This window comes from Eleginops maclovinus, chromosome 20 (genome assembly GCF_036324505.1).
Source record: "Eleginops maclovinus isolate JMC-PN-2008 ecotype Puerto Natales chromosome 20, JC_Emac_rtc_rv5, whole genome shotgun sequence".
NCBI lineage: Eukaryota > Metazoa > Chordata > Actinopteri > Perciformes > Eleginopidae > Eleginops > Eleginops maclovinus.
In genome coordinates, this window is record NC_086368.1 from 9,283,245 (window position 1) to 9,297,695 (window position 14,451).

The 14,451-nt window shown below is 41.6% G+C and overlaps 1 protein-coding gene across 2 annotated transcripts in view; it reads left to right on the forward strand.

Annotated features, from left to right (window-relative positions):
- Positions 1-588: 588 nt before the first annotated feature.
- The window catches only part of phc2b (polyhomeotic homolog 2b (Drosophila)), a 38,839-nt gene continuing 24,976 nt past the window's right edge, over positions 589-14,451 (forward strand). For both annotated transcript variants that reach the window (XM_063912025.1, XM_063912026.1), the window contains exons 1-2: positions 589-713; positions 12,889-13,213. In XM_063912025.1, coding sequence (XP_063768095.1) covers positions 12,947-13,213 — 267 coding nt within the window. In that variant the 5' untranslated portion in view covers positions 589-713; positions 12,889-12,946. The remainder of the gene's footprint in view (positions 714-12,888; positions 13,214-14,451) is intronic.

Here is a 14,451-nt window from a genome sequence, read left to right on the forward strand (position 1 = left end):
AAAAGCAAAATTGTGATACTTTTAAACATTAAACCAACTACAAAGTTATGAATAAATGTTAATAAACATAAATCAATGTGGGTGAATGGCTGTACATTCCTAAATATTTCCATCTTCATTACATCTTATGTATTCACACATTTAATCAAAAAAGGGTATGACTACATGTGGCTCACCTAAGGGGGATTTCTAACATTGTTATTTTTGTCTTTTGTATTTGTACCTTGTATATATTTGCACTCAAACCATGTTGTATTGCAGCTGCTTAACTCAATTTTGATCATACATATCTTTACTTAGGTAAGGTTTGAATACTGTACTTGTATTTTTAGTGGAGTAGTGGCTTATTTTCCTTTAGTAAAGGATCTACTTCTCCTAGCACTTAAATGTACTGTAGAACAGTGCAAGGGTTTAATCCCTTTTGTTACCATGGTGATATAGACAGCGGTCGCCACTTGACAGGGTGGGGGCGGGGGAGGTGGAGTGTGCTGTTGATTGACAGCAGAAGAGGCGGGGTTACACGTTATACTCTGCGCTCATTGGTCAGAATCACGTCACGTTTCCAGTTTGGAATGCAAATGGAAAGAAGTTGTACTGTTCCACCCGTGCTGCCGCTGGTCTGCTCTAAGCCACGGTCCAGAAATGGTGTAGTATTTCAGGAAAAAACAGCCAGGAATAAGGGCCAGAAAGAGGAGAAAATATTTACGGTAACGGTAAGTGCGGCGTCTAGCTTGCTTCTTGGGATAGAGTGTCACGGTTGGCACGGAGCGGGCGGGGGGCATTTACCGTGTTTGTGTGTGTCGGAACGCGCGAGGGTAAACACTCGCACTTAGCTAACGTCTTTCCTGGGCCCCAAAACAGGAGCAACGTTTGTTTCCAGCCTGCCTGCTAACGTTTTTTAATGGCTAAGTTTAGCTTGCGGTCAGACCCTCCATGTGGTTTGAAACCCTAATATGGAGACGAATAACAAGCAAAGTAGCGCTAACGTTAGCTCACGTTGTAAAATAATTCAGTAGCAGCCATCGTGGAGAAAAACAACTTGGCTATGAATGAAAATTAGTGCGTGAGGAAAGCGTGCAGTATTAATATTTGGACCACATGACGGTCTCTTCTTCGACTTTGCTAGTGTTTGCTTCGCTGCGTCACTTTTAAAGTGTGCTTAAGGTAGCCAGGTGCTTCCTTGAGGGACTTTGATTCAAGAGGAGGTCATGACCTTTTGGACAGGAGGTGTTATTGTGACAAGTGTAGGCCATCTAATGCTCCGCTAGAGCTGGGAAAGTCTGGCCATGGCCTCCCTGTGACCTGAATGTGTTCAGAATAACATCACTGCTAAAGCTAGCCTCCCCTTCCCCATGTGTCTGTGTTTAGACCTTAAACACAAGTGCAATGTGTGTGTGTGTGTGTGTGTGTGTGTGTGTGTGTGTGTGTGTGTGTGTGTGTGTGTGTGTGTGTGTGTGTTGCAACTAAATATTGTTCACATTATGAATTAACTTGTTATTTGTTCTCTTGTTTTCATGGGTTTTTCTTAAGAAATAGGTTAATTCATAAAATGCTTTTATAGAAGTCAAGGCAATATATTCAAATGGGTTGTTCCATCAAACTAACTAGCCTGAAACCCACACATTTTAAGTTTATTAACTTAAAACCATAAGAACAACCTGACATTTGAGAGACTGGAACTAGGAAATTGGCATGAATTGATCATTAGTCCAGCAGTGGCTCAGTCAGTAGGGGCTTGGACTGGGAATCGTAGGGTCGCCGGTTCAAGTCCCCGAACAGACTTGAAATATGGAAAGTGGACTTTCACTTTGAGAGGTCCCAGTTCACCTCCTACGCCCTGCTGTGCTGTCCGGACACCTCCAATCCCCCCCTCCCCATTGCTGCACAATAGCTGCCCACTGCTCCTAGTACTAGGATGGAGGACCAATTTCACTGTGTGTGCTCTGTGTGCATGTATGTGACAATAAAGAGGGTTTCATCCTCTGATTCTTCTATCTTCTATTAGAATAGCTACTGATTTGATTCTTCTGTTTATTGATGTATCAGTACATTAACGAATCAATTCAGCTCTCTTGTTTAGTTTTTCTTTTCTTTTGTTCATTTATTGGACTTCCAAGCAATGACATGATGTGTATTCCTGTCTTTCCTCTGTTTGGTCAAAACCATCAGGGTAGTGTCTGTAAATCACAGCATAAGATTGACAGAGGTTAAGCTCCTGTTACTAGACAGCCCTACTATTCTTCAGATAAGGTCACTTTAGGACATTTATGCCAACACTTCCTCTTTGAACTAAACGAAATCTCTGGAGGGTCTTAGAGATTTGCTTATTTCAAGATGTAAAGCATCAACAGGCTGACAGAAGAAGCTCATAGATTTTCCAAAGGTTAATTGCCAGGAAATGCTTGCTTTCTCAAGCTGTTATATGAAATTCAGTTGAAGCTGAAATCAGCCGTTAATTATTCTAGCTGAATATTGGTCTATAATGCACAAGCTGTCATGTGCTTTTTATCTCAGTGTTATGAAATGTGTGATTTGTTTATTTCACAAGAGAGTGTGAGCCACAGGTCCAACTCGTGCTGTGCATGTTGAGATGTTGCGCTCCCTCATCTGTGACCACTTAATTTCCCTTTGCCTCTTGCATTACATCCATTAGTGATACGGCTGAAGCACATCAGAGAGATCTGATGCGTTCACTCAGACGGAAAGTGGGAAACATCTTTTTCCTGTGCGAAAGAAGCACACTTGGATGCAAGTTTTGTTGGCAAGAAACTCGGATGATGTGCTTCTCTACATGAAAGATGCCAGTTCAGTCACAGCAACGGCCATCGTTTCCATTCAGTCAAATACAAGTTGTCAGTTGGTGTGTATGACATCAAAAAAAAAAAAAAAATCTTCATATGAGGAAGGCCGATTTTGTAATTGCAGTGCATGTATGCTAGCCTTTGCTAGACAATTCCTTGATTTCTAAATGCGACGATAACAAGCAGGGTTTGAGTTGGATGAAGTCACATTTAATCTTTTTAAAAGCGGACTCCTATTTTACACGTTGTCAGATCAGGTCAAAGACCACTCTGACCTGCCTGACCTTACAGATGACTTAAAGATTATATTGTGACCTTTGTTGCCTTAAAGTGTTGTAACCAAATATGCAGAACATTTTCAGGCAGGATAGCACTATCATCAGGATATTGTATATTTATCATAACAGTATATGTTTTTCGAATAAAGAGCTTTCCACAAGGGGTAAATGCATACATTTTGTGTGTGGGTGCATTTATCCTAATTTAAAAAACAATGCTATGTCATTTTGGCAAAATGCATCTTCTAGTTTCAGTAAAGTAATGATGAAATGCTTTTTTGCAGTTATCACAAGCTACCTGAAAGTCATAAGTCTCAACGTATGTTAGAGCCATTTTTTGTGTTGATTATAAATCAAATATTTTCTAATTAATTTAGGTCTTAATATATTCTTTCAATTCATGAACTTGTATTATATTAAATATTCTAAGAATAATTTGGATTTATGGTGATCAGCTGTTCTACAAGGAAGGGTGTTTTTTCCCCACAAAATTAGATGAACAGATAAATAAAAACTATAAGTGCAACGTGAGGTCAAAGACTGTACCGGTTCCCGGTTTCCGAGGCTCAGTCACACCCTTTCCTTATATAACAGCTGATCACAATAAATCCACATTATTCTTAGAATATTTAGTTCATGAATTGAATATATTAAGACCTTAATTAATTAGAAAATATTTAATTTATAATCAACACAAAAAATGTCTCTCACAACGTATGACCCAGAGATTTTCAGTTTTCTTTAGACGATGTAATCGTCAGATGTCTTGCTGGTCGACCGCTGGGATTGATTAAAACAAATATGAAATGCTTGTTTCTGATGAAGGCAGTAAAGCACTATCTTCTTCAGCTCATACCTGACCTATTTTTTTCCTCTTGGTGAGATCGACGCCTTTGAGAGATGCCTCAGAGACTTCTCTGATGGAACGGCCTGGATTGAAGCGTGTTGCTAATCTGCAAGCTTTGCCAAAAACAATTTAACCGTCATATTTTTAGATCAAAGGGAAAAATCTTTCATTTTCTATCCCAGTCTCCCTCTGCTGTTCAGTCTGCTCCCCCTGGGTTTATTTTGAGAGTTGTTAACAGTCCAAGTCATGTTTTTAGAATCTCGTAGAGCAATCTGTACTTTTCTGGCTGGGGCTTTTACCAAATGATGGAGAACATAAAAAAAGCCCACAGTCTACTGGGGAGAATCAAGTGTTTCGTGTCTTCACAGCATGAGTCTATGTGCTGGAATGGTACACACACTCAGCACACTTAACCTGGAGAGCAGCCAGCATCTCTCTTTGTGCCGGTCTACTCAGCTGTGGAAGGCAAGGTCCGTCTGAGTCAGATGGCTCAATTACGGGCTACCTGACCAATCTTGCCTTGGGATCAGAGGGTGTCTCTGTCTTACACATGCTAACAAAGGCTGTCCCCTGCCTTCTCTGTTTCGACAAGACCCATCGACCATCATCGGCCTCGGGGGATAACCCTGGCATCACCAAGGAGATGCTACTTTGTAGAGCAGAGGATGTGGAAGCTGACTAGGGCGGGCACTCATTCATTAGACATTTACCTTCATATAGGTGGTGTTTATTGTTGTCTATATTGTGACTACTAGGGCTGCTCCCATTAATCGACTAATCGTTAGTCGGTGAAAAAAATATTCGTCGACTTATTTTTTATTAGTGTATTAGTCAAAAAAAAAAAAGAAGCTTGTTCACACACATTAAGGATCCTCATCGGAGTTCCTGCTGTTTGTCTGCTGGGCGGATCGCTCCATAAGCGCTGCGCTGTGACTCATGCGCTGTCTGTACAATTTCATTTATATTTCAACGGTTAATTATTAGTCTTATTTTATATTTAATGTGAAGCACAACGTACCATGCTGTTATAATAACGTTCTTTATCAGCCTTCGAAACTGAAACCATTTTGGGAGAAAAAATGTGATTATGTTTTTTCTTTTTTTATAAATCATAATATATCTACTTGAGACGATTAGTCGTCTAATCGCCTGAACTGACGACTCTTTAGATCTTAAAAATCTTTAGTCGAGGGCAGCCCTAGACTATACTGAAATCAATGATCATAAATGACTCACTGAGGGCTGCATCTCCAGTTCTTACTGATTTGAATCTTTTCAATGTAATAATCAGTGTTTAAAACATCAGAAAAACTGTCCTCAAGACTTTTCCAAGTTGCTCCTTTTTCCTTAATAAAAAATATTAGAATTTAGAATAATATAAAACAGAAAATAGATAAATCCTCAAATTTGTCTATCATGAGAAACAAATTAATTCGTCAACTGGCTCATTGTTTTGGCACTAAACTCATTAATCCTGTTAGGCTAATTATTCAAAGACAAAATGAATGCACGCATAGCCTGGATAACCTTTTCTGCAATAAATAAAGTATGACAAATCTGCCACCTAAAGTATCTGAGTATTTTGAAGAGATTTCAAACATCTTGAACACTTTGTCTATAAAAATGTATAAATCTGACAGGCAGCTGCTGCTCTCCCCTGTGAGATTATAAATAGGCTCTACTCACCCAAAAATAATTGAAGACAATTAATATATTCAGCCCCTGAAAGGATAGAAATGGTTTGCAGTTCTAAGGGAGTATGATGTTAAATTAATTGGTTGGTGTTATTTTTTCAGTTTTGTTCCATTTCAAAATGTTCAGATGAATCGAGTATGGAGGGTATACTTTCAAGCCAACTTTTATACGTTGATCGTGTCCTAGATGTCTAATTTTATCTAAAATGAAGGTCCATAAAGTGCCTACATCATTGAAATAGCACTCCCCAAAAGAGTTTGTTTGGCATCAACATTCCTAAAAATGATAATGAGCTTGAATGCTCTTTAAAAACGAGGCAGGGTTTATTTGTTTTTTAAGAGCCTTGCTTAGACCACCCTTTACGCCCCACTTCACTGCGGACACTCTTTTAGCTCAAGTAGTTTGGGGGTCCCGGGCATTTCAAATGTCGAGGTCCATCATTAAGCAGCTTATCTCACACTGAGGCCCCCCATTCCTTCTGTTTTCCTTATTATTTTGACCCCCCCCCCCCCACACTCTGCTGCTCAGCTCTGTCAGCCAAGTGTGAGACTGGAGGCTTGCGTTTCTGGCTGCACCGCCAGCTAATCTATATGCTAATGAGAAGATAATAATCAATGGGGTTCATGCATGGTTGGCCCCAATCAATACAACAGCGCACCAGCAAATGCTTCTAATGGCTGCTTCTCATACAGCCAGACAGTTGGGTAGCGCGTTAATGTGGCGGGGCAGAGCATAAGTATGCCATTATCCTCTGGTTTTATCTATCCTATTCCACACAAATGAATCCTGTAGGCATTTAAGAGACGTTTGAATTCAGCTGCAAAGCTATCTCATTTCACTTTAAGCAGGGGATCTGAATCTCCACTCTTATTCATTTTCATTTCCATACATGAAATAAATAAATAGGTGGTTTGATGCTTTCCTGCTGCGACATGGCTATCCCATCATTGAGTCAGATTTGTGTCATTAGTTGGGATTTGGCTTAAAGGTCCCCTATTATGCAAAATGCACTTCTTGCTGTCTTTTATACATATGTGTCCCCGGTGTGTAAGGAGACTCACAAAGTGTCAGAAAATACAACACTCTCTCTTTTCGTCCTACCCTCATCTCTAAAAAAGGGGGTTTAAACGAGCTGATCTAGTTGTTTCAGAAATAATGCTTAATGTGGTTTGGAACATAATATGGTATATAGCACGGCAGCGTTTAGCTGAGTATCTCCGTTAGAAACTTCTCTCTTCAGACAGAGAGATCATGCCCTCCAAAGGGGTGTGGCCAGCTTCAGCTCAGCTCAAATTTAAAGCTACAGTCACAGAATCAGCACTTCAGAACAGGGCTGAAATAGAGGGGGATGAGGCATGCTACAATGGGTGATCTGTTTGGTATTTTGAGCAAAACACTTCATATTTGTATGCATTGTATAGATATTGCCCTACAATATATTGTTAAAATATAGCATAATAGGAGAAACATCAAACAGATCACCCATTGTAGTATGCCTCATACCCCTCTATTTCAGCCCTGCTCCTGAAGTGCTGATTCTGTGACTGTCATTATATGTATTATCAGTGATTGGCAAGTTACTTCCAAAATGTAATACAGTACATATGACGTATTACTTTCTTTTTAAAGTAATAAGGTACATTACATTATTACGGTCTCTGAAATGTAATGTGTTACACTACTTTTGCGTTACTTTGAGTTACTTTCACCAAAAATAACCACAAAAGTAGGGCTTTAAATGCTAAAATGTAGTTTATTAAAGCTATCTATGGCAGTATGCTGAAATTAAACATATGCTCCGTTTAAGTGGGCTGAATAATATTTGATACCGGTAACATCACGTCGCTGTTTGTTATTAATAACATGTTAGTGGAGCCTCTGCTCAGCCCTGTAACCTGCTGCATATGAACGAGTCTCCATGGCAACGTTAGCTCACCTTGTCATTGGTGTGTTAACAGGGATTTGGCTGACAAGCTTTCTAAAAGCCGGCGATTCCACAGCTGACAGAGGCTGTATATCTTAACTTCTCGGGGTTCAACCAGCATAGCAGACCGAGAGAAAGTTACCTTTTGTTACTTTGGCCTGCGCGCACTCCTGTCTTTTTCTGTTCTTTGGCACACCTCATGTCATACGTCGCATCATTCAATCATCATTGTAGCGTCTCGCTATAAGAATACAACGAGGCCTCGTGTCTCTTTTTGTCCGTGCGTTTATTCACTTCTGAGATAAGTTACTGTCGTCCGTAACCACGGCAAAACAACAAAGAAGAACGTTAATTATCACAAACACACATACCGTTAGCTCTCCCATAGCATTCCCCCCGTCTCTCTCTCTAGGAACCTCCCTTCTCCTCACCCAGTGGCGTTTTTATATGTACAAAACTGGTGGGGCACGAACAACTTAGATATATAAAGGCTTTTTGTACCATAATACATGGAGTGAAGAGCGCTATCACAAAGCAAAACTTAGCAATAACAACAACCGTGATGCCACAGACACTCGTCACCGTGGTTACAATAGCAATCGATCCATCGATACATAAACTATACTTTTTGCTCACCAAAGCTCCAGTAGATGGTCAACTTCTTTCATGTTCTGTTTGTATTATTTACCGCTGGTGATGTAGTCTAAGCCCTCTCATCTCCTCTTCATAACTACACTTTTCGCACACACACCTACAGTCAATCAGCTCTGACTTATGAGATGATGTTTTAGTGGGGCTGCGAGCGCTTTGCTCCAGTTCTGATTCGTTTTTTGCCCCACATATTGAATGAATAACTACTCTATTCAATGCGCAGTGTAGTAAAGTGATTTGTTTCCATGTCATTCGTCTGTTTTTATTATCAGAAAGTTAAGTTGTTTATTTGTAAGCTCCAAATCCTAATTTTTCCCTAAGTGGCCTTTGTGCCCTAAAATAATTTGTGACACAAAAGGCCAAATGGCTTTGCCCCTAAAATGACGAAATTCCAAGCCTGGTTGTAATGCATTACACCCAACTCTGTGTATTATATAAACAACAACTCTAAGTCCCTCCTGCACACATCCTGCTGAATACACAGACACACAGAGGTGCTGCGGGAGGGGATTCAGCTCGCGACCGTATGTTGCGAACGATAGGTTGGGACGTATCACGTGGGCTGGATGTTGCCAGGAGTTCAAAGTAAAGCCAGCCCACATTTTGGTCATTACGTCATAACCGAAGCAAATTTGGATCAGATCTCCTTACACACCGGGGACACATATTTATAAAAGACAGCAAGAAATGCATTTTGCATAATAGGGGACCTTTAAGTGGTGCTGATACGGAAGGATAAGGGCACATTTGGTTAAAGAGTTAGTTAACCAGTTCTTCACTTGGCAGGCAGATACTGGGGTAATGGGCGTCATGATGGACCGCAATTCCTTTTTCTTTTCTTTCTTTTTTTACTCTCTAACCTCAGTATCACTTTTGTCCCAAAATTGATGATGATTACGGTCCTACTAGTCAGATAATTGGTTGAATGTTCAGGCTGGCCATAAGTCACTGCTCCTGTCCATCGCTGAATGCTGCGATACAAAATTGTCCCACTTACTGCTGCGGGGTGTTTGTGGAAACGGTGCTCTCTATATAAATGGTTTAAAAGCCAACCTGCAGACCCTAAAATTGAAGGCACTGAAATGGATATAGAGCCTTCAGTTTCACAAAATAAATGGTGTGCTGTCATTTAATGAAGTGCCTCATTATCTTGGATTTTACTTTAAAAAAACAACACATTTTAGATGGTGTTACATTCTACCTTATGCTAGGGGGTCCCAGCATCCTTAAAAAAAAAATCAGTATTCAGGCAGAGGGGGAGGGGAAAGACGGGGTAAAATCATTACCATCATCTTCATTAGAGAGGATCCTGCCGTCCAATCAGCACGCTGCTCTGTACGGGGATTCCATAGGCACCCCGTTGGCTGTCGCTAGGATACCACATAATCAGGAGGCAGGCCGCGGCCTGGTTGGTGGAGTGGGGTGTTGAAGCTGGGACGACGAGCTGGCTGTGTGTTGGGGGTAGAAGACGAGAGGTGCTGGGGGTTTGGGTACGACACACTCGCACATTCAGCCCGTCAGCCAGCCAGACACTCAGCCAGTCAGACAAAGAGGAGCAGCATCCGGCAGGAGGACAGCACGCTCCCGGGGGATGGGGCATCATACCCCTGCATCGCGTTGGGGGGGCCGGAGGAGGTAGGAGCACCAGGGTTAGGGGGCTTTGTCTCAGCAGCAGAGCACCCCTACACACACACACACACACACGCAGCCATACGTTTCTTTCCTGGCTACTAAAGCCGTTATCACATAGCAGCTGATTTCTGCAGCTTTCTCGTGGTATGTTTTTAATGTGGGTCATCAGAGTTTCCTGTGTGCGTGCTGAGGGACAAGCACTGATGGATGCACTTCCTCTGAGCACTGCAGAGACAGCCAGTCTGTCTGACAGGCTCATCACACTCTCCTCTTCTTGCAGGCGATGCAAAACCTCCACACACAAACCTGACTGTCAGTTCCTGCGGTTTTGTAAAGCTAGTATGATACAATCAATATGCTTTTTGTACGGAGTGCGAATGTGTTGTTATGGTGCTGAGCGGCTGTTTCAGATGTATAGCTGCTTTGATGTGCTCACACACACACCGGCGTCAGCACCAGGGTTTTCCAGGTCAAAGCTTGATTATAGTCCTAGATGTGGACGTGGGGTTAAGGTTTGGAGTGGGGGGTGGTGTTGTTGGTGTTTTCGCCATTGCACCCCTTCACTGATGGATGGGTGACTCCTCTCAGGAAGACAGGCAATGAAGGCATCATTACCAGAGGGGATTCCCTCCCCTCTCCACACATGAGGAGGCAGTGGGAAGCAGACAGTGGGATGTAGGCTAATGACGGCAAACAGGCAGGCTTTGTTTACAACCAGAAAGCACCACTACATTTTCAGCTATATTTTTGTATTTGTTATTCACGACAGACACTGCAGAATGCAATTCTTTTTCTTTTTTACTAAATTAAATGTCTGTTAAGTTTTCATTTGAGTTTTTTCATCCTATTCATGTTTTATTTAAATCGTCCTCATTTTATTTTAGTGACCCTGAAAAGGATTTCTTAGAGATAGTGTTGATAAGACTGTTTCTGTCTTCCATGTCATAGCATTTGTTATGAAACATGAAGGATATGCTACTAATTGCCTATTCATTCATCGTCTCACGTTTTAATTTAAAGCACAAACAATTCTTCAAACAAACCAAATTCTCTGTGACTGGATTTTATCTGCATTTACCAAATTAAAAGAAAAGCATATGTTTTTGTAAGATTGCAGTTTGTTTCCAAGTCTGCTTTGTTGCCTAAGTGGGGCTAAAGAGCTCTGTTTTGGCCCCTAATCTGTTCAAAAGAATAATGAGGAGGAGGAGGAGGAGGAGGAGGAGGAAATAACTTAAGAATTGCAGCATGGCGGCAGCATTGCTCCTTATTTAATTACTTCCATCACACTCTCGTTTCCACTCCAACCCATTTAAAATCCTCAACCTTCACCCCTCACTCTCGTTCCCTTCCTGCCTCCCCCCATAACTTATGCTCACACCTCTCACCCCAAGGCTAGAAATTCCATCCTCCCTGTTTGGCCTCTCTTTTCAGCTCTGTTACATCAGCTGTCATTCTGTTTGAATCCCCTTACACACACACACACACACACACACACACACACACACACACACACACCATCCTCTGGTACACCACCAGCATCTCAAGTCTGCCTGTTCCATTGGAGCTCTGCTTCCTCACACACTTCTGAACTTTTTTTATATTTCTTAAAATGCCGTCTTTGCCTCCACTCAGGAATGAGTGCGTCTCTCCTCCCATCGCCATGCTGGAGCCTTCTCCATCTTCTCTGTCTGGGGGGCTCTGAAGCTGTTCCTCTTGTGCTAATGGATCGCTGTGCACCGGGGACCCAGCTTTAAAAAGGCTTTTATGGACGACTCCTTAATCATGTGTTCTTTTCTCCTCCACGCTCATGAGGAGTGGCGGAAACCTGAAAAACTGTCAATTTTCTGATCAAGGCACATACTTTTTAAAGGTGTTGGGGGCATCATGGTTTGGGGCGTTTTGATGGGAGTGTGTGCGAGGGAGTTTTTATAAAAACCTCTGCTGCCTTCCCAATTAACTTGCAACAAACGCGTCATATGTGAAACTCTCACAAATACGGAGACCGCTAATGTAAGCCAGCCTCTCCGCCTTTCATGCTTAAATCACTGGATTTCATTAGCTTCCCAAATTGCATTTTTGTGTGTTTCTCTAACCAGCTTTGTTGTGTCTCACATGCTTCTCTTTTTTAGTAAACTGTTTGGAGTTTACAAACTGAGCATCTTCCTGTAGTCTTAGGACAATACTGGAATTCATTTGCAGAGACTCCTTTTAAGTGTAATACTCCAGTTATGAATGTGAGCATGAAAATATACAGACTAGACAAGAGAATAAAAGAATCCTTTATTTTCCAACTGGCTCCCGTCCTACTGCAGATGTGTATAATGCAGATCATGGCTGTTGTATTTACTGCTAGAAGTCCAGCTGCAGTCGATGGCAAAGCAGTATATGGAAATAGAATTGTGGTTAAGCGAGTAAATCACACTTCAGGGCTTGTCAACTCCTATAATTTTAATTTAATTGAAGCTACAACGATAAATAAAATGGTTAATTAACAGGCGACTCCTGATCATCTGCTGTGGTTTCAGTGAACTTTCAATGGAGAAATGCAAAACACTGTTTCCAGCCTCTTCAATGTGATGATTTTATGCATCTCATTTTCATAGATAATGCTAAAGCGAATATGTTTGGATATTTCTAGGTCATCCTAAATAAGCTGATCATGTTGAGCTGTGATAGAGTATTTTTTAAATGTTGTTGTATATTTTATGAGCAGGAAATTGAATCCATCAATTGGGAAAGTCTGCAGATCATCTGATAATAAAACATATTCTTAGTTCCAGCCCTGAAATAGTTAAAGCTGCTCACACTCACTTTTTACTACCCTTATGACTTCTTTATGAGATCAAGTCTTCCTTTACATTTGATGTGTCTAACATTTAGAGGTTGAGCTGCTACAGATGTGAAGCTGTTCTTTAGCTACTGCATAGCTTCTGAATTTAGATTTATTTTTATCGTACTTCCTTTTTATTGAAGAAAGACATTCTATTTTCTCGAACTTGGTTACTAAGAAAGTAAAGAGTGTTGCATGTTCTCATGTGCTCTGCTATTCCCCCTCCTCAGGCACAGGAGAGCCATTCAGAAGAGCCGGGGTTCAAAGGTGAGAAGAGCAGAGGGCACCATGGAGAGTGAGCCGGGGGCCCCCGCCCCCACGGCCAACAGCACAGGGACCGTCACCACCACCACCTCCACCACCACCTCCTCCAGCACCACAGCTGCCAGCAGCAGTAGTACCTCTAACACTACTGCTACTGCTTCTACCGCTCCCTCCAGCAGCATCAGCAGCAGTAACACCAGCAGTAGTGCCAGCAGTAGTACAGCAGCAGGGAGGCCAGCGGTGCCTCAGATATCTGTTTACAGCGGCATACCCGACCGGCAAACGGTGCAGGTGGGTTCCTCGGTGTGGAGATGAAATTCAAGTTTGATATTCAGTCAGGGTTCTGTATGCAGGGCTGAAGTTATTGTTTTTTTTCCAAATAAACCTGCTGATTCTTGATCCAATTAATACAGCCCCAGAAACAATTAAGAGACCACTGCAGCATTATCAGTTTATCTGGTTTTACTATTTATAGGTATGTCTTTGAGTTAAATTATTATTATCTTGTTTTATTATATTCTAAAAACTACTGACAACATTTATTTGTTGCAATCCAACAGACACTGGAATGGCTGCCATACATGTCTCCTTATTTTTTAGGCAAAAAAACCCTGCATTTCCTGCCATTTTCTCATGAAACATTAATGGACCATCAGAATGTCAATCACAGAGTCCATTGCTCGGCTAATCCTTGCAGCTTATATTGTGTCTGTGACATCTGCATACACATAAAGGTGTGATCATACTTGGCTTGACATCACTGCCCTCTGTTGGTGTATATTACAACACATGCATGGCAACACATCAATTTCTAATTAGAATTTAGATAATTGAACTCGGAGGCATTTGTGGTCCTGATCAATCACAGATAAAGGAAACTGAAAAGACGGTCACCTCACAAAACTCCTCAGGTTGAAGGAATTCTTTCTGCCCTTTGTGCTATTGAACCTTTGACCCCGGGATAATCCTCTACACGGGCCTACCCTCGCCCTGAATAAGGTTCACACAAGCTTTTAGTGCTGATGCTCTGACAGCCAGGTTTGTGTTGTGTTCAGCGTGCCTCAGACTGGTGACCGTTAAATGGCAAACCCCTCTCTGAGCGGGAAGGGGCTGCTGCTCGTTTTAAAGCGACTGAGAGTTGTGTTGCATCTCTGCTACCAATTTCACCCCCATTTCAAGATGTGTGGGTCCGGATGCTTCTTTGACACTACGGACCTCAAGTCAAACATCCTCTCTGGTTACTTGGCAACAAGGAGGAGGGTACTTTCAGATGTGAAGCGCAAAGAGTTATTCTCAATGGATGGAGGTTAACTCTGTTATAATTGGGTCAAGGAAGGGTTGACACTTTTCTAGAAGACAATTATTTGGGGACAAAGTCTGTGACCTAAAGCTGAACCAATAGCTTTTAAGACTACACTCTAACTCTTTGCAAAAACGTTTGATTTCCAAAATAATCTGGCATTGATTGGTTTGGGTATAAAACATTGTTCTTTAGATTGCATTTATAGTAAGTATTTAGGCTTTTTTAA